The sequence below is a fragment of the Neomonachus schauinslandi genome, chromosome 13 (genome assembly GCF_002201575.2).
Source record: "Neomonachus schauinslandi chromosome 13, ASM220157v2, whole genome shotgun sequence".
NCBI classification, from domain to species: Eukaryota; Metazoa; Chordata; class Mammalia; order Carnivora; family Phocidae; genus Neomonachus; species Neomonachus schauinslandi.
The window spans coordinates 91,705,331-91,717,267 of NC_058415.1; the positions used below are offsets into that span (position 1 = coordinate 91,705,331).

The window sequence follows — 11,937 nt, forward strand, 5'->3', positions numbered from 1 at the left end:
TCTATGGCCAGTGGCCCTTCTCCGATGATCCGTGGTGGTTAACAGGAGTTGTTTGGTCCAACAATAATGACATTTTATCCACTTCACTGCAGAATTGGCCACAGTTTATGGCTGGGAAGGGAGTGGTCAATTGTCTGTGCCGAGTCTCCTGGGGGCCCTGGGCTGAGCGGTATAAAGGGTGTCTGTGTGAAGGGCAGGCACAGCCTGTCTGAGCCCCAGTGAGCGACCTGCTGGCAGCCGTGAGCACAGACCCCTGGAGATGAAGACCCTGCTCCTGACCATCGGCCTCAACCTCATTGCTATCCTACAGGCACAAGATCCCCCTGCCTCAGAAAAGGACCCCGCAGATGTGAGGCTCAGATCGGGCAGGGTGGGCTGGAGGGGGCTCGGGGAGAGGGGAGATGTTTTAGGGTCAGCCACCAACCCCTATCCCTGAGGGAGTGGACAGAGCAAAAGGGGTCTATGCCAAATGAGCCCCAGGGGCAGAGGGTCCTGGGAGCAAGGGTCCTGCAGGGGCTGGCCGCCGGCGGGTCTGGCAAGGGCGCTGGGCATTTGCTGGGGAGGGTGGTGGGCTGGGAAATGCTCGTGCCTCCAGCCCTGGGGGTGGAGGAGAGCCTGGGGCTGCAGAGCAGGAAGGGGACTCTGGAGGGGGTCAGCCTGAGCCTTGAGGAAAGGAAACCTTCTTCTCCAGGTGTCAGGGAAATGGTATCTGAAGGCCATGACTGCAGACCTGGAGATGCCTGAGAATAAGCCAGAGTCAGTGACTCCCATGACCTTCACAGCCCCGGAGGGGGGCAACCTGGAAGTCAAGATCACCATGCTGTGAGTGTCAGCGGTCCAGTGGCCCGTGACCGCCCCCAGCAGCACCCGCCCCCCCACACACACACACACATACCGGAGAGCCAACGTCTGGGTGGGACAAGCAGAACACGCCCGTGTCCTTGGCAGCCCCCTCCTCACACTCAGCACTGGGCGGCTTTGGGGGACAGTGCCAGAGAGGGTGCCTCATTGGTGGGGGGCACAGAGGAGGGGAGAGGCCCTGGGGGAGCAGGGCTGGCTGATTGGGGGTGCGACAGCGCCTCCCCTGCCCTGGGGGAGCTCCGGGGAGCTGTCCCACGTGGCACTGAGGCTCCAGCCAGGACTTGGGGTGGGAGATGCCAGTGACCCAGTCTCAGACCCAGGGCAGCACGGGCCGTTGCCCTGAGGCAGCTCGAGGTGGGAGGGGCGCAGCGAGGACGGTCACCAAGTGGCTACTGTGTTCCAGGATAAACGGTCAGTGCCAGGACATGAAAGTGGTCCTGAAGAAAACCTCCGAGCCCGGCAAATACACGGCCTGTGAGTCCTGGAGCCCGAGCCGGGCCGTGCCCCCCACACACTGGGAGAGGATGGGCTGCGGCCTGAGGAGTCTGACCCCTTAATCCTACTGTCTCCTCCCGTGAGCCAAATTGCCCTGCAGATACAAACACCAGACCCCAAGTACGAGGTGGGACACAGTTGTCCCCAGGGGGAACTGGCCTGTGTGGGGAGCCTGGGAGTGCGCGGAGGCTGGGCGGTCTGCGAAGCTGGATCTGGGGGAGCGCGGGTTCTTTCTGGAGAATCACGTGGCTTTTCCAGGACGTGTGCTGCGCCCTCCCACAGATAATGGCAAGTGGGTGGTGTACACAAGGCCGTCGCCCGTGAAGGACTACTACATTCTTTACTGTGACGGCGAGTTCCAGGGGAAGCACGTCCTAATGGCAAAGCTCGTGGGTGAGGGTCACGTCCCAGGGCCTGCAGACCCTCTCCCTCCCCTCCATCCTTCTCCAGGTGGCAGCCTCCTTCTGGCTGCTTTTCCTGATGGGAAGCACGCATTCCCAGGGTTCGGGATCGGGGTGCCCAGCCCAGGTCCCCGCGGTGGAAACCCAGCAAGAGCAGAGGGCTACTGTGGGCGCAGGGACTCAAATGTCAGGGAGCCGGCCACGCTGCACCCGGGGGCAGCTCCACTCCTCCCTGGGGTCCCCTGGGAAGGGAATGCCTCTGTGGTGGGGTTGGTCCCGCAGCTGCTCCCCACTCCCCGGAGGTGCCCAGGTGTGTTCCTCCTGGGTCTGCCACATGGGCTCCCTCTAGATGCCCACAGCTGCCTGGCCTGCCTTTCCAGCGCCTCTCGTCCCGGCCCAGGGCCCTGTGGTCCAGCCCCCAGGCGGGTGCACGGGCTTCCGCCCAGGCTGGGGTAGAGAGGCCTCCCGGTCATACCCCCCAGCCTTAGGTCTCCTGGTTTCCCCGACAGGAAGGGACCCCGAGAAGAACCAGGAGGCCTCGGAGAATTTTCAGGAGTTCACAAGAGCCAAGGGATTCGACCAGAAGATCTTGGAACCCACACAGACGGGTAGGAAGGATGCTTTTGCCCAGCCCTGCCCAGTTGCCCCCCCTCCCCAGTGGAACTGCCAGCAGAGTGACATTTTAGGAGAACACACTGCATCTGATTTGGGCTTTGCTCTTTCCGGGGCTAGCTGAAACATTGACCAGTGAGGGCCCTGGGGCCATGACTGATTCCCTGGGATCTCCTGAATCATGTGTGTTTCCTTTTTCCCACAGAAGCATGCTCTCCAAGAGGAGATTAGGGTAAGTGGACAGTTGCAGAGGACACGTGCGAAAATCACCTTGGAGTTAGTGGGATTTCAAGAGGCCATGGGGTCTGCCCCCCACCCCGGGTCCCACCTGGGCCAGGCAGGGACAGCCACCCCAGCACTGGGAGCATCACCAGCAGATTCGGTCTCCTAGAGCAGCCCCTGGGCAGCTAGAAAACCCTTTCTCAGTGAGCACGCCATGGGCTGGTGTGCAAGGGGGCAACGGACCTCCCGATAGGCCCCAATGTGTGAAATCCGTCCTCGCCCCGAGATGGTCATTGTGACTCTGTTTACCCAATTAGTTGCTTAAAAGATTCAGAAATATGGCGACCATACTTCAGATCTCCTGGGTCCCTCACTGACTGTGTGTCCTTTTGGAAACTGGAGTTTCGGGGACCCTGCCCAGGTGCGGGCAGAGCCAGAATCGAGAACTGCATCCCTGCGCCTCCTCCGCCCCCCACCCCGATGGAAGTCACCTTGTCACACGCTCTCACCCCGGTAGGGAGCCTTGGGGGAACCTACCCCTTCTGACTGCTCAGGTCCAAGGGCTGGAGCCCCCGTCAAGCCCGCACCGGCACCCCATGCTGCAGCCCCCCAGGCCCCCTTGGCCTCACTGACACCCCCTCCTTCCCAGGGCAGGAGGCACATCCACGGCAGCCCCAGGGCAGCAGCCCCAAGACCCTCCGTCCTGCAGGACGTGGAAGGAACCCCCGCCCCGAGGGTCCGGGCCCGCTCCACCCCTCCTGCCACCCCCGCTCCCCCACCCCCTGGCCCTCCACCCCTCTCCTATTTCCACATAAAGGGTTTCTGCAATCCCTGGTGACTCTGCCTGTCTGTGGAGTCCCTCGGGTGGGCAGGCCAGGGCAGGAAGGATGTGAGGACCCACTGATGTCCTGGCAGTCCAGTGGGCTTGAGGGTGCGGCGGGGGGGCTCCTGCGACTCTGCCCAGGGGTCCTGTGGGGGGATTTCTGCGGCACTGAGGCCCATGAAGCTCAGGTTCTGGGTGGTCCTGTGTTTGGGGGAGAGGGGTTTGTGGATGGCAGGTTCAGACCAGAGGTGGGGACACATACAGGTGGGGATCACCTGGGCTCCCAGTTCCCCACTGGCTGCAAGCATGGCAGGAGTGAGGGCGCAGGCAGGAGGCCAGGCTTCCCCGGGACCTCCAGGATGAGGGTGGCAGGACACTGGGACCCCAGCTGGGGTGCGTCTCGGCTCCTGCCCCCTCCCTCCATGCCTGGGGAGGGGTCACTGCAAGAGGAACTTGCTTTCATATTCTGGTGGGAATACTGCAGTTTCCCAAAATCACCCTACAGCACTGCAGTGAGTAGCCTGACCCACAGCCAGCAGGGGTCTCCCCTGTGGTGGGAGGGGTGAGCAGGGCCAGCCCCCCTGCAGGCAGGAGGTACAGGGAGCTCCCTCCCACGCAGGGTCAGTGTGGCTTCCCAGGTCACGGGTGTCCCTGGGCCTTTCCCAGACACAGCTGGCCCCAAAGGCAGGAAACACCGGGCAGGGGGTCTCTGCTGCAGAGCAAGACCCCTGCCAGCCCGGGGGGGGAGGGGGGGCGGTGCCTGAGGGCCTGGCCTCGCCAGCCTTGGCATTGCATGTCTGGTTTTCAGTAAGGACAACGCTCTTTACCCCACTTCCCTGCAAAGGCGTGAGGCCATCCAGCTGGGTACCCCCCAGGGGAGGCCCCACGGAGGCCACCCCATCCATGGTGCCCTGTCCTGGGATGCCAGGGCCTTGCACCATTTGTCTACCTGGTGCTGACCTGCCCCTAAGTAGCTGGTCCCTGCTCACATAGCCAGAGAAGGGGCTCCAGGCAGCCGGAGCCGGGGCTCAGGATCCTAATGGTCTGGGGCTGAGACTCAGGGTGGGGGTGCTAGGATCAGACAGGTGACAGTCCTAGGCAGATCTGCCCCAGGAGGCCTCCCTCCAGCTGGAGGGTGAGCAGGCAGAGCCAGACGGGGGTCTTCCTGGGCTTCTACAGAGCCTGTTTTCGGGGTCCAGCTCCCCAGTGGGGAGGCAGCAGAGACCCTGGTAGAGTCGCCTTCCTGTCTGAAAACCACAGCCCAGGCCCTGCCCCGGGACCGTCTCTTCTCGATGACCCCAGCCCTGCCTGAAGGCTGTCCAGATGTTGGCTCTGTGCTGGACAGCGGCTTGCGGGGAGGCCTGGACCCAGGAGGTCCTGGAGTCCCAGGGAGGACAGTCACTGGCCAGATGGGGTGGGAACCAGCGGGGTCTTCACAGAATCCACATCTCATGGAGGCCCAGAAAAACCTGCCCCCCCCAGCCCCCAGCAGACGCTCTGCACGCTGGGGCCGCTTCTGCTTGACCTCTGCAAGGGCTGGTCAGAGCAGAGTCCACCACTTACGCCCAGCCTGAGCTCTGATGTCCGTGCTCTGGAAAATTCTCCATTGCTGCCGTGAGCTCCATCTCTCGAGTCCAGCCAGACAATCCGGATTCTCTTCTCAATCTTTTGTTGAGGTGAAATTCACGTAACAGAAAATGAACCATTTAAAGTGAACAATTCAGTGGCACCTGGACCGTTCACAATGTTGTGCAAGCACCACCTCTCTCTGGTCATGAAATGTGTTCATCCCCCCAAAGGAGGCCCCATCCCTCTTCCCCCAGCCCCGATCTGCGCTCTGCCTACCGATTTGCCAGTTCCTGACGTTCATAGGCGAGGAATCATGCCCTGGGCACCTCCTGTGTCTGGCTTCTCTCACTTAGCGCGCTGTTCTGTTTCTGAGGCCCCCCATGCCGTGGTGGGCCTCCCGACTTCTGCCCACGCCATGGCGGGCCTCCCTTGCCTCCTTGTCTGGTGCACGGCGGCCCCCCCCCCCCCCGCACGAGCCGAGCATGCTGCTGAAAGCATTGATCCCAGCAGGCCATTCATACCAGCTCCCTCTGGGGACTCACATCCCGGGGCCGCCCGCCGCGTCCCCTGGCTCGCAGCCCTTCCTCCATCAGCTAGGCCAGCCGTGTCCGGGGGAGTCCTCGTCGTGCAGCCCCCGCTGCTGTCCCCGCATCCTCACGTCTGCCTCCCGCATCCTCTTACAGGACTGTGCGCACACTGGGCCCACCTGGATGGGCAGGAGCGGCTCCCACTCGGGGGGCGGGGGGTGCTGACTGGCCCTCATCCATTCACGTCTCTCTGCCAGGAAACGCACAGGCGGACAGGTGCTGGTCCTTGATGGACGCAAAGGGCATCACACGCAGCGTTGTTAGTACCAGTGACAGGAAGCATCCGACGTGGGCAGTGCACACGCAGGGCAGATTCCACGGCAGCAAAACCCTCTTCCTGCCACATAACAGTGATGGAGGGGTCATTGGCATGTGAGGAGCCATGAAAGGGGACACACAGAACGCTGGCCCTCCTCAGGAGCAGAGGGAAGACCTCCCAGAGAAGGAAGCTCTGAGCTGGTTGTGACCACATGGGTGGATACTCCCCCAGAAAGGGGAAGGAGGCCCAAGGATTAAGTGTTCAAAGAAGGTTCTGGGCCTGGAGGAGGTAGAATCACCCAGACTTCGAAGTAAGAAATGTGTAGGCACAAGAATGTTCTGGAGCCTCTCCCCACACGCACAAGCACACACACACGCTCTCACACAGATACACACACACGTGCACGCACACACGTATACACAGACACACATGCATGCACACAGATGCATATACACACGTATGTATACAGCCTCTGCACATACAGATACACATGTGTGCACAGACACGCATATGTGCACACAAACAGATGCATAGATGCACATGCACACGTGCAGACACACGCACAGATGCCTGTGCACACACAGACGCACCTCCATGCACACGCGTGCACGCGAGCACGCAGACACACGTGTGCACATCCATGTACACGTGTGCACGTGAGCACGCAGACACATGTGCGCACAGACACACCTCCATGCACACGCGTGCACACGAGCACACGAACACACGGGCGCACAGATGCACATCCACATACACACGTGCGCGTGAGTATGCAGAAACACGTGTGCACAGACGCACCTCCATGTGCACGCGAGCACGCGGACACACGTGCACACAGACGCACCTTCATGCACACGCATGCACACGAGCACACAGACACACGTATGCACATCCATGTACACGCGTGCACGTGAGCACGCAGACGCACCCCCATGCACACACGTGCACGCGAGCACGTGGACACACGGGCGCACATCCACGCACACGTGTGCATATGAGCACGCGGACACACGGGCGCACAGGCGCACATCCACATACACACGTGCGCGTGAGTATGCAGACACACGTGCGCACAGACGCACCTCCATGCACACGCGAGCACGCAGACACACGTGTGCACATCCACGTACACGTGTGCACACGAGCACACAGACACACGTGCACGCAGATGCACCTCCATGCACACGCGTGCACGCGAGCACGTGGACATACAGGTGCACATCCACGCACACGTGTGCACACGAGCACACGGACACACGGGCGCACAGGTGCACATCCACTTACACGCGTGCACGTGAGTACGCAGACACACGTGTGCACAGACGCACCTCCATGCACACGCGTGCATGCGAGCACGTGGACACACGGGTGCACATCCATGTGCACACGAGCACGCGGACACACAGGCGCACAGGCACACATCCACGTACACGCGTGCACGTGAGCACACGGACACACGTGCGCACAGACGCACAGAAAGGCACACATGCACAGACACATGCACCAGAGCAGGACGATGCCACTTGCACTTCGGTGGAAAGTTCTGGGAGCAGAATGGAGAAGGAACGAGGGACAGGGAACGCAGGGACGCTTCGGGGGTTTCAGTCAGGGGACTCTTCCCCTGGAACGAGGGAAGGGACGGCAGCACCAGAGGGAGGGGGTGGCTGTGGGACGTGCGGGGTGGGGGCAAGCTGCCCGGGCTGTGTGGGTAGCAGACGAAAGGGCACAGAGGGTCAGTGGGGTCTCCCAGGGTCTCACCAGGAGCACTGATGGGACCACGGAAGCAGGAGTCAGGGTACACTTGAGGGGGAGATCAATCCAGCCTGTGAGGGGTGAGGGAGCCGCAGTGGGCGCTGCGGGCAGCTCGGAGGGGCATTGGAGCAGGCTGGATGCTTTGCCTGGAGGCCAGGAGGTCCGGGGGGAACATCGGCCCCGAGGTGAGAGTGAGGGGGGCCAGGGCCGGTCCGGGGCTCCCGGGGCGGGCGCTGTGAGAGGCTGGGAGGGCACACAGGAGGCCACCCTCTCATCTCCCAGGCTCCTAACTCAGAGATGTGCCACTTCCCGCTCCGGTAACACTTCCAGACAGGGCTCTCGGAAGGAGCCAAACCCAAGGGCTAATTATACATAATGAAGAGCATCCATTCACAGGATCCAAACAAAACGATTTAATCACCACCTAAACTGCAAAGCCCAGGGGCCTTTGTGAAGGTGATGGAGGGCAGGACCCTGTCTCCAGGTCGGCCCAGAGCCAGGGATGCATAGGCAGCCGGAGGGCCAGGAGCAGAAGGGGGGTCCCTGGGCATGCCGCTGGCCCTGCTGGCCGCGGGGCTGAGCCTGCTCCTCATGCTGTGCGGACTCCTGCCCACCCAGAAGAGGCGAGAGCCCGGTGGCGTGGAGAACGTGTGTGTCCCATGCTCCCAGCCCCCAGTGGTCTGTGATCACCCAGTGGCCTGTGACCAGAGTCCCCGCTCTTGTGTCTCGGGCGACTGCCGGGCAGAGGAGGGATGCGAGTGTGGGCTCACTCCCTGTGGCAGGGTGGGGCATCCTCCTGCCCTCAGGGATGGGGGACTCTACCCCGTGTTCATCTCCCACTGAGAGCTACGTACCCCCTCCTCCAGCCTTTAGGAAACTGGTACATAAAGTGCAGGGCAGGGAACATGCCGATCCCCCAGGAGAGGAGCCGCCAGCTGCACCCCTTCGTGTTGGTGATCTGCCGTCTGGGCAAGCTGGGATTCTGGATGGGCCTCCAGGGCGCCTCAGTGCGGGCTTCCCCGCCCCCCACCCCGGTTCCCGTGGGGCCGCCCCGGTCAGTGGCTCTGCTTCAAGGCTCCCGAAGGCTCCCAGTGGCCTCACTCCCGCCCCCTCAGGGCTGGTGCTCCTGGGAAGGCCAATGGCTTGTCATTTCCATGTAGGAACAGAGAAGGATTTTGCTCACAGCTGTGGGGTCAGTGGGTGAGCCAGGTGGGAGCCAAGCAGATGGAGGTTTGAGAGGTTTATAGATTTGGGAGACCCATTTGAAGAACATGAAGATTGGAGACCCCACCTCGCCAGGGCCTGTCCCAGGGCCTTGACAGCACCAGGAAGAAAAGTGCATGAAGCTCATCAGTGGGAAATGGCCCCAGGTCCTCCTGCCTGGCCCCTCTTCCGGCTGGTACCACCAGGGCACACAGGAAGGGGGCTTGTGGGGTCCATTGGAGGCCGGGTCCTGGGAGCCTTGTCTGGCCAGCAATGGGGAGGATGGGCCAGGAGTTCAGAGGTGTTCTAGGGGCTGGCAGAGACCCCAGGCTGGGCTGTGTGGGGTCCAGTTCAGGACATCAGATCCTGACCAGCCCCCTCCACCTGTCAACTTTACCTGCCTGACCCTTCCATCCCATGCAAACTTGTGGTGGCCCCCTGGCTCCAGGGCCTAGGCTCTGGGACAGGCCTCCAGGGGCCGGGCAGGCAGGGTTGAAGGGCATGGATGGGAGCAGGGGAGGGAGGGGCCATCCCGGAACGAGGGGGCACTCTGAGGGTGGAGTGGGGAAGGTCTGGGCTTGTGTTGGGGGCACAGGCCCACTGCTCGTACTCCAGGAAGCCTGTCGGATACGCACGGTACAAACTGCCCCCGGACAAAGGGCTTTCCCTGGCACCTTCAGCCCCGGTGAGTGGCCTGTGCACATTCTCTCTCTAAGCAGATGGCGGTGTGGTCCTGAGCCTCGTGTCACCTGCAGCTGAGGGACACGGTATCTTCATCAGCTTCCTGCCAGGGAAGCTGCACCCATCACGTACTCCAGGAGCAGGATGGACAGAACACACTCACAGATGGCGATGCTCATCGGAGCGTCCGGCTCTGTCGGAGTCTGCGGGGCCAGCCAAAAGCTGGAGGCTGGGCATAGCCTCTGGGGGTGCCAGCCTCCTGCCAGTCCCCAGCCCCGCTGCTCTGAGCCCTGCCTGGGGGGATTTTGTCCACCATCTGCAATTACCATTCCTGCTGCCCAGCGCCATGTCCACTCAAGGGCGTGCCCAGCCCCCCACTTCGGAGACCCTCTGCCCTTTCCTCCTGCAGTCAGCTACTGGTGTGGCTGTGCCCTAGCCTAGGGACTCTGAACAGGGTCCCCAGGGGACACTGGGCAATGTCTGGAGACACCGTGGCTGTCATGATGAGGGAGGCAGATGTGGAGGCCAGGGATATCCCTCAGCATCCTGCGGAGCACAGGATGGGCTTCACCGCCAAATGTCCTCCTGCCCGGGTTGAGGACCCCTGCTGGAGAGCTTATCAAACCAGAAGCCCCATCAGAGCTGCATCTTGATTTTGAGACTATGACGCTCAGACAAATTTGCTTTTAAATTTCTGCCAAAGCTAGGGCACCTGGGCAGCTCAGTCGGTGAAGCATCTGCCTTCGGCTCAGGTCATGAACCCGGGGTCCTGGGATCGAGCCCCGTGTCGTGCTCCCCGCTCAGCGGGGAGTCTGCTTCTCCCTCTGCCCCTCCCCCACTCGTGCTCCCTCTCAAATAAATAAATAAAATCTTTTTAAAAAAACTCTCCCAAAGTTCCCCAGCGCTTCCACTCCAGAATGCACCATGGACCACCTCCACGGCCCCTGTCCTGTCAGCAGCCCCTGCCCACTGCCCACGTCCACCGACACCGCGTGTACCCACCCTCAGCCCCAAGCCAGGCTCTGTGCCCACAAGTCCCAAGCTAGTTAGGGCCTGGGCTGGAGCAGGGAGATACAACAGAGAGACCCCCACTGGGTGCCCACGTGATGACCACAGACCCCTCCCACGAGTCCTCTCGTCACCTCCCTGCCCCCGGCTTTAGGCAGCATTTCACATGTTCCCTGCTGGCCTCCCTCTCAGGATGTCTGGCTGCGGGATGCCCCAGCCCTGGGCATGACCCTGAGGACAATCTGGAGGCCCCTGCCCAAGAGAGGGCCCCCAACGTGGCCTGGCTGGCCTCCCTTGACTTCGAAGACCCACCTTTACCATCTGGCCTGCACCCTGGATGAGAACCGGAGGCCCTGAGAACCTTCCAGGAGCTTGTGGGGAGCAAAGAGATAAAGCGGACAGATCTCCTTGGTAATGAGCACGGTCCTGCTCCCCTCTCCCATCCTGGAACCAGGGGTCAACCCGGGAGCTCTCTGCCAGGCGTTCGCCCACGGGGCTGTCTGTCTGGACAGGTATCTGTCCCAGCGAGCACTCAGCAGAGACCCCCCAGGATGCCACCCACCAGCCACCAGCTCCCATCCTCCTGCAGCCAACGCCAGGCTCCTCGGGGCTACGCCATGGCTGTGGGGCATGGAGACATTGGCCACTGCAGAGGTTTCCGAAGCTGACACCCAGCGGGACAGTGACACCTTGACCTTTCCCTGGAAAACATGAGGCTTCCCGGGGCAGCCCCTCCCCTCCCCAGGTCTCCAGAAGGACCAAATGAAGGATCCACTCCCAGGAGGCCCTAGAGGAGTCGGATCCACAGACACGGGGAGCAGGAGTGGGGTCCCGGGGGCTGGGAATAGGGCTTAGGGGACAGAGTCCAGTGTGGGAAGATGACCACGTTCTGGGGACGGACAGAGGGACGGTGCACAACAGTGTGAACGCACGGACGCCCCTGAGCTGTGCATTTAAAAGAGGGTAAGAGGGTAAATTTTATGTCATGTGTATTTTCCCACAATAAACAATTTTCAAAAAACATTTCACCCGAGCATGGTGGGTCCGTCCCTGCCTCAGCGGGTCTGAAAAGTTCTCCAGGAGATTTCAATGAACCCTCAAGTTTCCTAAATAATGGGGACCATCAAGATTCCTCCCTTTTGGTTCACAGAGAAGGTGAAGGGGATCACATCTGCATTTGCATCTTCTATCCAGTAGCTGAGTAGGTGGCGGCAGCGGGGAAGGGAGACCAGGCCTAATCGTTTTGCCCACTGGATGAAACTCCGTGTGGTCCGCAAGTACAGAGATGCTGCTGGGAACACAAAGAGAAGGTGATTTAAGAGGTCATTCCTGGGTGAAGGTGAAGTTGTCCAGGTCGTCTGGACACACTTTGGTGACCCAGATTTCCCAATGGGGGTGCTCCCTGGGCCCTGCTGCCAAATGGCACAGAGCTGGGGAACACAGAGGAGGCGGGGCTGTGGGGAG

The 11,937-nt window shown here is 61.5% G+C and overlaps 1 protein-coding gene across 1 annotated transcript; it reads left to right on the plus strand.

Moving 5' to 3' along the window:
- Positions 1–259: 259 nt before the first annotated feature.
- On the plus strand, positions 260–2,435 carry LOC110581271 (major allergen Can f 1-like). Its single transcript, XM_021691050.1, has 6 exons — positions 260–349; positions 692–822; positions 1,265–1,335; positions 1,639–1,749; positions 2,267–2,365; positions 2,416–2,435. Exons 1-6 carry the CDS (start codon positions 260–262, stop codon positions 2,433–2,435), a joined length of 522 nt encoding a protein of 173 aa, XP_021546725.1.
- The last annotated feature ends 9,502 nt before the right edge of the window (positions 2,436–11,937 follow it).